This window comes from Gracilinanus agilis, chromosome 4, assembly GCF_016433145.1.
Source record: "Gracilinanus agilis isolate LMUSP501 chromosome 4, AgileGrace, whole genome shotgun sequence".
In the NCBI taxonomy this organism is placed as follows: domain Eukaryota; kingdom Metazoa; phylum Chordata; class Mammalia; order Didelphimorphia; family Didelphidae; genus Gracilinanus; species Gracilinanus agilis.
The window spans coordinates 262,880,859-262,896,186 of record NC_058133.1 but is presented as its reverse complement, the minus strand read 5'-3'; the positions used below and the strand labels follow the sequence as shown (position 1 = coordinate 262,896,186).

The window sequence follows — 15,328 nt, the reverse complement described above, 5'->3', positions numbered from 1 at the left end:
ACCTTCCATCTTAGAATCAATACTGGGTATTGGTTCCAAGGCAGAAGAGTGGTAAGGGCTAGGCAATGGGGGTCAAGTGACTTGCCCAGGGTCACATAGCTAGGAAGTGTCTGAGGTCAGATTTGAACCTAAGACTTAGCTCTAGGCCTGACTCTCAATCTACTGAGCCACCTAGCTACCCCTCAAAGATCACTTTTTAAAAAAAATTTATTTTGAATATTTTCCCGTAGATACATATTTCATGTTCTTTCCCTCTCCCCCAAGCCCCCCAGCCCCCCTTAGCCGACGTACAATTCCACTGGGTTTTACGTGTATCATTGATCAAGGCCTCAAAGATCACTTTTGAAGAAGTCTTTCCTGATTCCCATACCTACTGAAATATCCAAGAAGAGGGGTTTTACGACACTATTAATATCTCTGTAAGATAATGTTATCAGTCAAACATTTATTAAGTGCCTACGATGATGTGTCAGGCACAGTGCTAAGTGCTGGGGATACAAAAAAAAAAAAAAAAAAAAAAAAAAGAAAGTCCCTATACTCAAGGAGCTTACAACCTAATGCAGAAGACAACATGCAAACAAATTTAGGCAAAGCAAGCTATGTGCAGGATAAATGGGAAATGAGTAATTAACAGCGGGAAGGCATTAGAATTAATAGGGTTTAGGGATGGATTCCTTTAGAAGATGGGATTTTAGCTGGGATTTAAAGGAAGCCAGGGAGGTGAGTAGTCAAGAGATGAGGAGGAAGACCATTCCAGCCATGTGGGACAGTTGGAGAAAATATCCCAAGACAAAAGATGGAGTGTCTCATTTGTGGAACAGCCAGGAGGCCGGTGTTATTAGATATGAGTACATGTCAAAGGGAAGAGAGTTGGCTCAATGGCTAGAGTGCCAGGTCTGGAAATGGGAGGTCCTGGGTTCAAATGAGACCTCAGACACTTCTTAGCTATGTGACCCTGGGCAAATGACTTGACTCCCATTGCCTAAAAATTAGGCATTAGGAATTAAGAATTACTTACTACTCGTCTGCCTTAGAATTGACAGGATACTTAAGTATCTATTCTAAGAGGCAAGATAAGGGTTTAAAAATAAAAAGTATACATTGGGATTAAAGTGTAAGGCAAGAGGCGGCTAGGTGATGAAGGGCTTTGAATGCCAAACAGAGCATTTAGCATCTCTGTAAGATGATATTATCACTGACTGCTGTGTTGTCAACAATCTCAGTATCCTATACCTGTATACGTATCCTTACATACATAGGTATCCTATGTATCACTCATATCCTTACTTTTTGGGCCCCCCTCACTTAACTTCTTTTTTTCATTTAGTAAAGACTTATTGACTTCAGATACTTCCTAACTGTGTGACCCTGGGCAAGACACTTAACCCCATTTGCCAAAATAAACAAATCCTCACTTATTGAGTCCTTCCTTATTATGTACTAAGTACCAGAGGATAAAAAACTGTGCTTTCATCTGTATTCTGACTCCAACAGTTCTTTCTCTGACATTATTTGCGTGAAAAGCATTCTGTAATTGTGCTCATATAATTCCTGTGTTTGTCTTGGCAAATAGAACCCCAAGTATTTTATACTGTCTGGAGTGATTAAGATTTTTTTTACAATGGTTATAAAATTTTTTTATATTCTCATAGAAGCTTGAGAACTAAAGAGGTTTCTCTAAAACAACTTTAAATGCGTGCAGTTTAATTGTTAGCCAATAATGTTTGAAATTGTACTCACTGTTGATTCCCTAATAGCTGAGAACATAGAACTTATGATCTGGGTTATCAGAGAATCTCCAGCAGGAGCCAAAGGGAAGGTCCAGGATTCATGACATATTTTAGTGTTTTCCTTTCTAGCTTTTGGCATGGTGAATGTATTATATATCAACAGCAGTTAGTTTTTTAATGATACCAGTAATGAGATGCATTTTTATTCCAGGTATTAACTGTAGATTTGAATGTTATGATTTCAAAATTTTTAAGCTAGTACTTTTTTCTTGAGAACATAAGACTTTTCTGATTAAAGTGTATGTGTTCTGGTGCATAAGAAAGTTAATTTGAGTTTGGTAAACTGTATCCCTTATTGGTAATTGCAAATGGACAAGAAAATTTTGGAGAAATATTTTGTGACTAACGGTAAAAACAAAAACGAAACCTTGAATGTTTTAATTGAATGGCTCCTCTTGGAAGTGGTATCTCTCTAAGACCAAAAGAGAGATGTTCGGGGAGTAGCTGATGCAAATGCAATGTTTTTGTGGAGTAAAAATGAGAACTAAACCAGAACCCTAGCACCCTGTTATTCCAGTCATTTTCCTAGGGAGAAAAAACTCCCAGACAAGGTTACCTTATAGCCTGAACCTGAAGGAGTCCATCTAAGAAATCTGGACAGGGAACCTTCAAGCAAATGGGAAGGTCGCCTCCAAGTTTCCAAAGATTCCTAATATGGCTAAGTATCGGTCCTCTTTGTTCTCCCTTCCCTTGGTTCATTAGATTTTTTTTCCAACACATGTCCTTGGGCCAGCTATAGAACTTGGCCTGGTTTCCTTCCCCCCGCAAGAATTCTAACCTATTCTGAGCAAGGTAGGTCCCTTTTAAGATGGGAAATTATTCTACCCTGAAAACTAGACAAGTCAAAAAGCTGTCCTCACAGATAACTAAAGTAGAGAAGTTTCAATTCAGTTGTGTTTTATTTTGCTTTGAGGTTCTATGTGGTATTTGTTTGAGATTTGCAGTCCAGAGTGCTTTTATAAGTTTGCATAAATCACTACATATTCAGTATGTGTAGAACTGTGGAATGTAATTACTGATGTCAGAAGAAGAGTGGAGCCTGATAGCTTTTATGGATATAGTTCTAACAATAGGAGATGGTAATATTCAACCCTACACATGATTGGAGAGTACAGTAATCATTTGGTTAAACTGTATGGGAATGAAATGAGTAGAAATGCTATGGAGCAAATTGGTCAGTGATGCAAGCAGCCTAATGGGGTGTCTTCTGGTGGTAATATACCATTTGCAGGTATTGCAGGAAAGCTGAGAGTGTGCTCAGCAATCTTCCCTAGAAAGAAACTTCGGCTTTATACCCGGCAGGTTCTAACTTCTACCTGGGAGTTAATATTCCAGTTTCAGGGAACACTTCTCCCTTATTTTAGTTATGTCCCTCTTTTCTCTTGTTATGGCAAGTTTTCTATAATCAAAAAAGGTGATATAGTCTTAGCTAGGCTGATGCTGAGATCCATATAGGAAGTGAAGATGGGAGGTATGGAGAATTTTTTAGCCATTCAAACAACGAAGTAGATGAATCTTAAATTTGTCACCTACCTGTTAATTCTTATGAGGCCTTTGGAGATATGAGGTCATAAGAATAAATGGAAAATGTTGTAGTAGTTTGTGACATCAAGGCGTAAGTCTATTTAGTGAGAATAGTGAGCTTAGACTTTGATCAAGTCAATTTACTTATCAGTAGGAAAATATGATCTTGTTACCCCAGGTGGACATCCATTCACTTGGATGTGGTGTTTTAATTTGATATTATTTAACATAGAGAAAAGGCACAAGAGTTCAACAGCCCTGAAGTCAATTTTTTTTCATAGTGGTTAATGTGAGTAAAATGTCCAAACCATTTGAGCATGGTTATGGTTAAATAAACAGTTAAAGCGAATTAAAGGATTTTGTTTTTAGATCCTTAGCATCTCATTCTTCAGAGGGGAAAATGAGAATGTGAAATTAGTTTCTCACACTCTATAAGGGGAAGTGAGACTTATAATTTTTAATTTTGAGAATTTTGAATTTAATTGTAAAATGATATTGCAATGTCATGTAGGCATTAAAATTTTTTTTTTCTGGTTTTATAATAGGATCTTTATAATAGGATGTTCAATTAGAATTTTTATTTAGTAATGGCTGGTATTTTAAAATTTCTGAGCAGCTAGGTGGCTCAGTGGATTGAGAGCCAGGTCTAGAGATGGGAGGTCCTGGGTTCAAGTCTGGCCTCAGACACTTCCTAGCTGTGTGACCCTGGACAAGTCACTTAACCCCCATTGCTTAGCCCTTACCACTCTTGCCTTGGAACCAATACACAGTATTGATTGTAAGATGGAAGGTAAGGGTTTAAAATCTTTTTTTCTTTACACAAATGGTGAGTTGGGGCCACAAATCTTGATAAACCTGTGTTATATTTTCTTTCTTTTTTGCCTTTCTTATTTCTATAGTTTAATTTAGTATCTATTTTTTAATGCTGCTTTTAACTATGCAATAGCTTTAATATTATTAAACTGTATTTTCTTAGGAAATATATCTTATGTATATATTTCTACTTGCTATAAGTGGATTTTAATAGGAATAATAAAATGTTAAAGGCTAGCTAATGAGGTTACTTTTAATACTGTTCAAAGCACCAGTATCAAGTAATTTTTAAGGACCAATGGACCATTTCAATCAGGCCCAAATTATGGAATGTCTACTGTGGCTGAGAGCATACTTTAGTCCTATATGTACTTCTGACCAAATATCTGAAGAGTTTATCAGTTCCTATTGGACAATTCGGTGATAGATTCCTCATGGTTTGTTTTTTTTTTTTTTTTTTCCAGCAATGAAAGTGTTTGAGAACCTGTCTATTGCAAAGGAGACTTCTACAAAAGAAGGCCACTGAAGTCTACCTTGGATCTCTAAGACCTGAAAGACAAAATAGACCATGGGAAATGGGGCAGTTTTTTGTCTGCTTTCTGGCTGTCACTGCATCTCTGCCAATAGGAGTGTCCCCAGAAGCCATTTGTCCATGCTAGGTCCCTTGTCTTCCTTCTACTACTTCAGTGGTGGAATTGCTGAGTAGAAGGGGGAAATGACAGCCTTGTTTTATGAAACTCTAAATTTACCTTTGACCCATGGGAAATTGCCTTCAAGAAACTTCCAGAATGACCCTTGTCAGGACATCAAGTATCCATGGAGCACCCTGGATAGGAGTGCTGGATAGAATCAGGTCTTAAGTACCTTTTTGTCTTCTAAGTTTCTTTATTGCATGTAGGCTGTTCTCAGGGATTCCAAACTAATCCTCTTTGCCTAGCCCCCATGTAACCAGGTAGTTGTTTCTCTTTGGTTAGATACCCTAAGGAATAAGTAGAACCTAAGTTCTTTAGTTAGATGGAAATTCCCATTCATGTTTTTGGTTTTGTTTTTTTTTTTTTTTTTCCTGGAGATAATGTTCCCAGAGTCTGAGAGCTTGGCTTTGTATGGCATGTGTATAACTGTGTGATGGCCATAAGAGCATTGTCTCCCTTGTCCTGATTAAAGACTTGTTAATTTGTAATTGCTTTGGTGCTTCTGTGTTTTCCCAACCTCTTCATTGGGAAATCTCACCATCTTGCAAGATCCAATAAGCCTTGTTACTCATACTTCAGCAGAACCCTCTGCCCTTTTCATACTTCTTAGGGGGTTTGTTTCGAGTGTTAGACCATAAGCTCTTTAGAGGGCAACTTTCAAGTTTCTTTTGTGTTGGATTGTAAGCTCATTGAAGGCAAGGATTGATTTTTTTCCCCCTTTCTTTCTCTGTGCTGAAAAGAACAAAACTTGACCTAACATGGTATTTAACATACCATTAATATCTTCATTTATATTTCAGTTTGCTCCCCTCAAGTGGACAGAGTGAACCATGGGTAAAGCTATGTAGACCAAAGTGGATGATGGGTAAAGTAATGGCAGTTCCCTGGAGACCAAGGGTAATAATACCCAAACTAATGCCCCCTTCCTTAGTAACTAATGGAGATAAAAAGCATTCCTGAGAATCCCTACCTATCTCTTACACTTTACTCTCGCTAACTCTTTACTTTTACTTTCCACACTTCTTCACTTTATCTTAATTACTAACTTATTATACTAGCAACTCTATTATTATATTTCCTTATTTAAAGCTTGATTCTGCATAATGGAGTCAGTTTCAGCCATCAATTAATTCTTGGGATGAGACCCAATTAGCATTAACCTCATCAATTTCTTGTCTCTAAAAATGCAAACTATAGAATTCCTTTGCAATCTGGCAAAACCTAACTCTAGTCTTATTTCTTATTATTCTCTTTCATGAACTTTGGTCTGGTCAAACTATCCTACTACCTCTTAGAATCCCTGGCTTCTTTCAAAAACAAGTTCAAGTACTAACCCCCATGAGAGGTCTTTCCTGATTTTTCCTCAATCCTCACCCTCACTTCACTTAACATTTGAAGAAATGAAAGCCCATAAGGGAACGATTTGCCCAGTGAATGTCATATAGTAAGAAGCAGAATTGAAACTTGAATCCAGAGCCTTTGGTACCAAAGGCAGTATTCTTTCTATATCACAATGCCTCTCTTTCTCCCTTGGCCTTCCTAGTGAGACTGGGCTTCCCTAGGAGTGGAAGAACCTAACCAAAGGTCAGAAGAGGCATCATGAGAACAATAGGACTGGCTCTCCCAAACCAGAAGAAATGTGGATAACAAATGGAACTATTCGTTCCAGAGCAGCTGGGCAGGTACTGAAATCAAAGATGGAAGAACATTCAGAGATTCAGGAGGCAAGACTGATATAGGTGTGTTCGTGTTGTTTTTCCACTTACCACTCTGTATTACTTCTAGTCTAACACCCCTGACAGATGCTCACCAGTGCAATAGGTTGTAATGCTGAAAATGGCATGAGAGAAATCTGAAGCAATTTATATGACGCCTCAGAATGGATGTTTACCCCTCAAGGAAAGCCCAAGAGGGAAGACTGAGTGAAGAGCTTTCAGCATTTTCCTCCTCCCCAAAGACCTACAAAAGGAAGAAAAGCTCCAAGAATCTGTAATTAGCCCCCTGGGGAGAAAAAAAAAAAACCCTACAAAGGACAGATTCAGGTTAGGGTCAGTCAGCTCTTAAATATTTAATTCCCATTTATTTAGAGTTCCATCAATCTGTATACACTATTTATATTAAAAACAAAGGAAGCTGGGGCTTCTAGCAAAAATATACATTTCAGTTTTGGAGATTGTTATGACACAATGGGGAGTGGCAGCTTTGAGCATCTGCACAAGTCGGGGCTGGGGAGGGAAAGGTTGGATGGTCAGGCACAGTATCTTCCTTCACAGCATCAGGCATGGGTAGGCCCCCCACCCACCCAAGGAGTGTGCAAAGCTGTTCCAGGGCGCCTGCCCCAGCAGAGAGAGGGGAGCTAGAGGTCCTGCCTCAGGAACTTCTGACCCCAATACCAAACCAGGGGTGGACTTGAAGACGACAGAATAAAGGGATGGGGTGGTCTGGTTCCTCTTCCTCCTTTACCCCCCGGGATTTCCTTTCTTCTTCCTCTTTTCATTTCTCCCCACTAACCCATTAACTAAAGGCTGCCAGCAGCCTGAAAGGCCCCGCCACCAGTGCCCCCAACTATCTTCTAGGCTGTAGGAGCCCAGCTTTGATCCCCCTGAAACTGAGTCCTGGGTTCCAGTCCCAGTTCTGCCAGTATGACCTTAGACAAATCATTTTACCCCTCTGAGAGCTGGAGTGGATGGTCTGATGTTTCTCTTAGGTTTGACTTCCTAGGAATATTCCTAGGCTGTGCCCCAGACCTTAAGGCCTACCTTGAAGGTAGGAAAAGCTATAATTTTAAAAATGGCCCAGACATCTCCAGGTGGTGGGGAGGAAGTGTGAGGGATGAGCCAGGAATGAGAGGGTTGGTTTATGGAAGCACCTAGATGTGGAGCTGGGTCAGATCAGGCTGTCTGACCTCATGGCCCAATAGGGCAATAGGCTGGTGGGTGAGAGGTGGTAGTGGTAAACTTTGAGGAAAAGGGAGAGGTCCACGTTAGGCTACGGAAGATTATACAAAATAAAATATTTTGCTCGTGCTGGGCAGGCCAAGGCAACTGCTGAGTCAACAGAGATGGCCTGTTCATTTAGAATTTCTTGTTTAAGCCCTTTCAAGCAAAGGGAATGCAGCTCACCCAGTCCAACAGTCTGTGAGCCTGGGGCCTATGTGTGGCCCCTGGAACCCTGCTTAGGGGAAGGGGATGGAACCTGTGATTAAAGTGAATTCAGTGCTTGTGGTAGGTGCCAGCATGGGGAGTGCAGAGGGAGCAGCACCAGCTTCTCCATACCCTCTGAGGAAGGGGGAAGGTTAAGCTCAAACTAGGTTTGAGACATCTAGATACTGGTATTGGAGTCTGAGCAGACTTAGTAATGAAATGTGGGGTTGGCATGGCTATATCCCACCAACTAGTCTCCTGTCTTGGGACTATCAGCCTTCAAAATGAAATTAGTCCTAAGGCCTTCTCCAGGCAGGGCTGTGGCTCTCCTTTCAACTGTCTCCAAACATCATGGGGCTTGCTTGCTGCTCCCAGAGGGGCTCACCCACCCCACCCTCCTCCTGGTGTCCAGCCTCCATGTCAGTCAGCACCAGAGGCTGCGGTAAACACCAACATGGAAGACCAGTTAAAAGAACAGAAATGATGCTAGGCATTAAAGTGGCCTGCTGCCAAAGCCCATACATAACTGACCCAGGAGGGCTATTTGTGAAGTCCAAGGCAGTGAGGGGAGTGTCCCTCTTCTGCTCTGCATATTCCCTCCATTTCCTAAGGGTCACTACTCCCCACCTCACCACCAACTTCCCAGGAGAACTGGGAAGGAAGCTGGAGACCACTGAGGGATGGCATCATTGGGTTCCAAAGGAGAAAGGAATCTTGTCAATCACTAAAGGCTGGGAGGGGGGACAGGAGGCCTTGAGCCTATGCCCAGCTTAGTGTTTCTTTGGGATGTCTCACACACACGTCTTACACTATGAAAATGAGAGCCTGAGAAGCTTGGCACCTCCTCCACCTTTCTGTCCCAGTAGAATGGAGGGATAGACGGGCCTCAGCCAGATATGGAAAAAAGAAGAGGCCCTGTTCTAGTTTTTGCTGGTGAGATAATACAAATCTGGTTTTGAGACAGACGAAAAGAGGGAAAAGGAGAGAGAGAGACAGAGACAGACTGTGTGTGTATATGTGTGTGTGTGTATGTATGTATGTATGCACACGTGTGCACACAAATGTTAAGTCTGGACTGCTCCAGGAGCAATGCAAAGTGCCTCTGGACAAAGTCAACGGAACTGGGGTTTGGACAGTGCTTCCTTAGGCCTGCCCACCACGTGTCCTTCAGCACCAGGGTATTTAGTACCTGGAGAGCTCACATGTGGCCTAGACCACCCTGGGCAGGGGCTGCTTGACAGCTCCTTTGCCTCAGGGCTTCAGTACATGTCCTTATAGATCTCCTGAAGCAGTGGATGCAATGAGGTCTCTGTTTCAGTTTTTTTGATTTTCTGCATTATCTGGGCGTGCTCTGTTACCAGCTGCCTTAAGTCAGCCATCTTCTGCAGCAGCTTAGGAAAGAGGTACTGGGCATCGGGATGGTTGGCTTGCAGGTGGAACTCCAGAGCCCTTAGGATGTTGTCTTGAATCTCTTCCACTTGTTTGACATTCATGAGTCCAGGGCGATCTATGGGGAGAAGGGAGTGTTTAGGGAGGAGGGCTTGGTGGCCATCTCCAACCCATTCCTGTGTTGCTCCCCTAGGGCGAGATCATCTACGTGGTAACTCTCCAGTTGGCTCTGCTTTTCTCAAGCTGCTTCCCTGCTACCTAATTCTCTCTATGTGTCCAAGGTTACTGCCAAGTGTCAGGCTGACTCTCTAGTGTGGGATCTTCTGAAGTAATCACCTAAATGTGTTTTGCAGGTAACCACCCACTTATAACTGAACTTACCATGTAGGTGAGGGAGGAGGGCAACATGATGGAGTAAAAGTCACTATAAGACCTTGGGCAAGTTACTTTATGTTCCCAAGTCTATTTTCTTACCTATAAAATGGGAATGATCCAAGTACCACCAATCTTATAGGTCAGTTGTGAAGACCAAGTGCAGTAACACATAAAGTGCTATAAAATTGGAGCTATTACTTATAATTCTGACCCCCTTCTATAGTGAGAATGCCCAAACTATCATCTGGCAAGCATGATCAGTGTGGCATAAGTGCTTTGGACCCAGGGTACAACATAAATGGGAGCCAAGTTATTAGCACCACAGTTCCCTCTGACGAGAATAGCTCCAACTTCAGAAGAGACAAAAAGGACCTTGAAGGCAGTGAAAGCAAAATTTCAGTGTGGATGGAGGCAGGGGAGGACAGGGCAGAGCAGCTAGAAAGTGACCAATGTGGCCTTCAGAGGACCCGAGCTCAGATCTTAGCTTCTCAATGGGTGATTTCAGGTAAGTTACTTATTTAATTGTTCTGGACCCAGGTTTCCTTAACTGTAAAATAAGGGGGCTAGGCCAGACGACCTTGAAGATCCTTTCCAGTTCTAGACCTACAGTCTTTTGACCCCCAAAGCTAAAGAGCCAGGACCAGCCTCAGACAGTAAATCCAGGCTCCCTATTTGCTCACCTCCACAGAGGATGATAGCAGCGATGAAAAGGGCCAAGTCGCTATCATCTAGCTCCAGGGCATTGAACTTGACAGCAAATTCAAATTTAGGCTCGATGATCTCACTGAAGGGCTTGCGAAGACTTCGGAGAAATTCACGGGTCACAAAGCCATTGCCATTGGCTACCAGAAGTCCATCCTTGTTCATAATGGAGGCCAGCATGGCAAAAATGGCCTCGTGGACTCCATACTTGAGCAGGGTCACCTGGTCATTCAGGAAGAGGCTGACAAAGCTGGGGATGCTCTTGGCAAACTCGGTGAGCTCGCGCACCGTTTCCACCGTGGTGCACTGACAGCGGTAGAACACATGCACGCTCATCTCTTTGTATTGGGGGAGCCCATTCACCAGCTGCTTCCACACTAGGCCCTTCTCTGCCTGCCATAGCGTGTCCATGTCGTGGATCACAAAGGGCTACAAAACCCCAGCCCCCCCGCCCCAGCCCTAGTTAGAAGTGGAAGCCTTGGGAGTGTGTGAGGAAGGGATCCCTGGGGGACTCTGCACCGCCCCCCACCCCCGACTGCCTGCCTCCCCCAAACCCTTGTCCACATCTAGAAAAAAAGAAATGAAGCCTTCTTCCAAAAGGGGCAGGCAGGATGCAGAGTATCCCCTCTCTGCTGCCCCTGCCCCTAAGAGGAGAGGGTGAGACTCTCCCCAACCCAGCTTGTTCTGAGGTCCCGTGCCTTGGTGCTATACTCACAGGTGTGCTGCTTGCCTTGCCGGTCAAAATCCCCCGGGCCTTTTTTTTGGTCATGTTGAAGTTTTTCAGGTAGGCATTGTAGATGTGCTTGGAGAAAGCCTTCAAGTCAGCTCCTTGTGAGTTTTGCCCGCTCACCTCACTCGAAGTCAATCCCTCTACCAGTTTCCTCTTTTCTGCTTCTGGCATCCGGCCAAAGCGAATTGCTGGCACATGGGAACAAGACAGGATCACTGGATGTGAAATTATTCCTAAAGTGCCTCCTGGGTGGGTGCCCACATACTTCTGGAAGCCTCTTGGTGTTCAGCCAGTCATCCAAGCTACATTTACTAAGTGTTCACTATTTTCATAGCCCTGGGCCACATGTAAGCTTAGTTTTGGAGACCTCTGAAATCCTACTACAGGGCTTAAACAGGGAACTTCTCTGACCTACAGCTGGCTAGCCCTGGCTCTGCATGTCCAGGGCAGATTGTGAGGAGAAAGCCTGCTATAACTCTATTATTGAAGGAGCCCTAGACTAGGCAGCCAGAAAACCTCTACCACTTGCCATCCCTATGTGGCTCTGGGCAGATCACTTACCCTCTCTTAACATTACTTTCCCCATCTATAAAATGGGAACAGGACTATTATGAGGTTCAGGTGATAGAAAGCATGTGAAAACACTTTGTAAATTGTAAAGTACTATATTATTATTGTCATGGAGGAGTTTTAACTACCTTTTCCTGCAGCCAAGACAGAACAGTTAGGAGCTGGTTTCTCTTGATGGGGGCCAAGGGAGGCTAGAGAAGGAATCCATTTATTTTAAAGTTTCTCAAGAAAACCCTCATGGCTCAATCAGTCCTTCTTCATGTGGGTCTTGGTGTTGGACCAGTAAATTGTGAGCTCCTACAGGGCAGGAACGGTTTCATCATTGTCTTTGTGTCCATCCCTAGCACATGGCACAGTGCTCTGCACATAGCAGACATTAAGTATTTGCTGGTTTGAACTGAATTGGAGGACCAAGAAACTGACTGGAGGGCCTAGATGCCCTCGTGTTTAGGCAAGGAGGAGACACTGTCACTTCAGTGAACATTGATAACTGGGGAATACTATTCCCCAAAGAATGGATAGTTCCAGGCATCAAGACTGTTGTCATTTTCTAGCCTGGCAACCCATATGACCCACATGAATTGTGAATTCTACCATAAATACTTGAAAAGATAAGTTTGCTGTACCCCAGAAATGCTTCCTCTAGCTTGGAGGCTATAAGCACTGTTCTGGGGAGGTGTCTGAGCGATGGCTGGTGGCTACTTATGGGGAATAAGTAGGAGAGAGGATTCCATTTCTGGTACTGTTATTCTAGATAACTTGGAACAGGCTAGACACTGGCACTCACCACAGTGATAACTGTTCCCCAGGACTGAACAGTGGGGGCAGCCCGAATGCTGCGTTCTTCCTTCTGGCCCTCACTCCACATGCCTTTACCACACAACCATTTAGGACAGTCCCTATTTCCCAGGGGTGGCCTTGGCCACCTGGCACTATTCCTAAGCCCTCACCGTTGTGTGACATGCCTAGGGACAGACATTTCTGAAAGCGACAGTGCTGACACTTGTTGCGATTCTTCTTCTGGACCTTGCAACTCCGGTCACATTTTTCATACTCGAGTTTCATACGGATGGTCCTGCGGAAGAAGCCCTGGAGGGCCGGGAGAAGGAGAGGAAGAGAGAGGGAGAGAGAGGGAGAGAGAGAGAGAGAGAGAGAAACACGCATTAAGGGCACAATGTCCTTCATCTGTTGGAGGAACAGGAGGAAGAATGCTGAAGAAAGGTTTGTGGAAGGAATTATCACACCTAGCTCTGGCTTTCCTTCCACCACCAGACTCCAGATCACATGCACAAGAATCCTGGATTGCTAGCTGGCCAGTACCTAGGCTCATCCCTTCACTCTCTGCTGGACCAGACAGCTGTCCTCTGGGTTTTTATATATTACAACTGTCCTTTTCCTCCAAGACCCATCCTCCACAAAGCTGCCCCCATTTCTCCCATCCCTTTTGCTAAAAAAAAAAAAAAAAAAAAAAAAAAAAAAAAAAAAATCCCTTTTGCTCAGATACCCCCAGAGCAATGCCTGGATTTCTCCTTTGCCCTCGTCATATTCTACAGAGTTGTATGTATCACACACATCCCAAACCTTCCCAAGATATCATAAGCTTGTAACTTTAAAGACATACAACCCAACTCACTCTTTTCATCTTTATGCTCCTGGGATCTACCATGATGTCTGATATGTAGTAGCAGAGACTTAATGTCTGCTGAATTGAAATGAATGAATATTCATTGAGAACATTATGCCTACCTGTCAAGCCATGCTACAGCCAGTAGTATGAACAGAAATGTAAAATTCCTACAAATTTTGAAGTAGGGAAGAGAACTGGTTAAGGGTTTTTTTTTTTTTAATATTTATTTTTTTGGTGGGGGTGGGTATGAAAGGAAAGGAAGTTTTTTAAAAGTAATATATAAAATGTTTATTTTTTAAAAATTCCTTGCAATTCAATTTTACTTTGTTAATTTAGGAACACAAAAATGTAGTACATCTAACTGGTCTGTACATAAATGCATCATGCTCAGTATATTTAGTTAGTAAAAATCTCAGAAAAATGGAAACACATTTTTCCCCTTTTGGGGAAGAGACAAAAGTAGGGCAAGTCTCAGAAAATAACACTCCTAATTCTTTCCAAAAATTTCCAGGCTTTCAGATTTTTAGACAGCAGAAACCTTGAACCTCTTATTGGGCTCTGGCTCAGCAAAGTGACTAACAGAGGCTAGATTTCTGCTGTCATTTCAGGCATGGCCCCCAGGGGGCACAACAAGCCCAGGAAGAGGCCAAAGGGACCAGCACTAAAAGGAGGGGCTGGCCCAGTACCACAGATGGCCAGCAGGGGTGGGAGTGGGGGAACGGGACCATCCTCCCTCAACCCCTTCCCCTTCAGTGGACTCAGCAGGGCCTTGCCCAGAGACAGCTTCAATCTGGAATCTCTGACAGAACAGTGCAGGGTGACCAGGGTGGACCTGGGCCTGCATGAAAAGCAGGCAAAAGTCGGCAGCAGTGAGAGGCTCCTGGGGCCGCTTCTGTTCCATTTTAAGGGTTTGAAACCCAGCCATACCTTGCAGCCTTCACACGCGTGAACGCCGTAGTGGAACCCTGACGCCTTGTCCCCACAGACCCGGCACTCCATGTTAAGACTTGCGGAAGAAGCTCCATCACAGCCCATCTGGAGTTGATCCGACAAGGAGGGTGAGGAGCTCTGAGAAAGGTCTAAAGTGGCAGGACACAAAACACATTGTTTCACACTCTGCCAGCAGGGCCTCCATGCCCAGGACACACACCAAGTGGGTAAAGGAAGGGGAGTATCTGTCCACTGTTTGTTTTCTCTGGAGGGAAGGGGGTTTCTTTGGAGGCTGATGGTTTTGTTTGGGGAGGATTGGGGAAAGCTTTCAGACAAGAGCTCTGTGGTGCTAGGCAACTTCATCTGACCCGTAGCAAGTGGCCCCTCCTTGTTTGGATGTGTTACTTGCTTTGTGGAAGTCCGAGTCTGATGTGGAAGGTCAGAGTCACATGGACTACAGGGGTGGGGGTGAGGGGCAGCTGCCTGCCCCTGGACTGTTTTGGGGCACATGACTTCTGTCTGCCTCTTAAATTAAACCTGTAACCACAAGAGGTCTTCTAACAGGCTTCTCAGTGTCCTTCTTCTTATCTCCTATCATACTTGGGTTGGAATGCTCTGGGCAAAAAGGACCCTATTGCTTATTATCGTAGCACCACACCAAACCAGTGCTAAGAAAAGCCTTAGGGAGCATCTGGCTCAACTACCTTATTCTATTTTATCAGACAGACAGGTACGCTGCAGTGTATCCACTGAAGAGTGTAATATAACCCATCAAGAGGTGAAAGACGTGCCTCAGAGAACACGGGGTAGGGGGTGGGGAAGGGGAAGGGAGAGAGAAAATGGGAGAGAATAAGAGAGAGAATGCTCCCCCTGAGCTACAGGACCCCGAGTGTAAGGTTGTCAAGAGGGAACTGAGGCCCAGAGAGAAAGAGTGGCCAGCTGACTAGAACTTGGATCATCTCATCTGAGTGCTCCTGTTTCCAGCACACATTCACCTGTTTCCCTTCTTCCACCACTCAGCCCTTTCTGTGAAACCTTCTCAG

At 43.8% G+C, this 15,328-nt stretch overlaps 1 protein-coding gene across 2 annotated transcripts; it reads right to left on the bottom strand.

Moving 5' to 3' along the window:
* Positions 1 to 6,862: 6,862 nt before the first annotated feature.
* Positions 6,863 to 14,984, bottom strand: PPARD (peroxisome proliferator activated receptor delta). 2 transcript variants are annotated; one of them, XM_044674251.1, is made up of 5 exons: positions 14,283 to 14,984; positions 12,679 to 12,817; positions 11,144 to 11,346; positions 10,407 to 10,857; positions 6,863 to 9,469 (listed from the first exon to the last, which is right to left on the bottom strand). In XM_044674251.1, the coding sequence occupies exons 1-5, from the start codon at positions 14,793 to 14,795 to the stop codon at positions 9,222 to 9,224; spliced, it is 1,554 nt and encodes a 517-aa protein (XP_044530186.1). In that variant the 5' UTR covers positions 14,796 to 14,984; the 3' UTR covers positions 6,863 to 9,221. The 2 variants fall into 2 exon arrangements, with proteins under 2 accessions (XP_044530186.1, XP_044530187.1); XM_044674252.1 differs by having other exon boundaries at positions 10,407 to 10,821.
* Between the last annotated feature and the right edge of the window lie 344 nt (positions 14,985 to 15,328).

Bases quoted from the DNA above. Each gene is read 5' to 3' on its own strand.
- PPARD (XM_044674251.1), bottom strand. From the start codon at position 14,795: ATGTGCCCCAAAACAGTCCAGGGGCAGGCAGCTGCCCCTCACCCCCAC. The intron at 10,858-11,143 runs GTGAGTATAGCA...GGGGTTTTGTAG, and splicing joins GCAAGGCAAGCAGCACACCT to CCCTTTGTGATCCACGACAT. The intron at 9,470-10,406 runs GTGAGCAAATAG...TTCTCCCCATAG, and splicing joins TGCTATCATCCTCTGTGGAG to ATCGCCCTGGACTCATGAAT.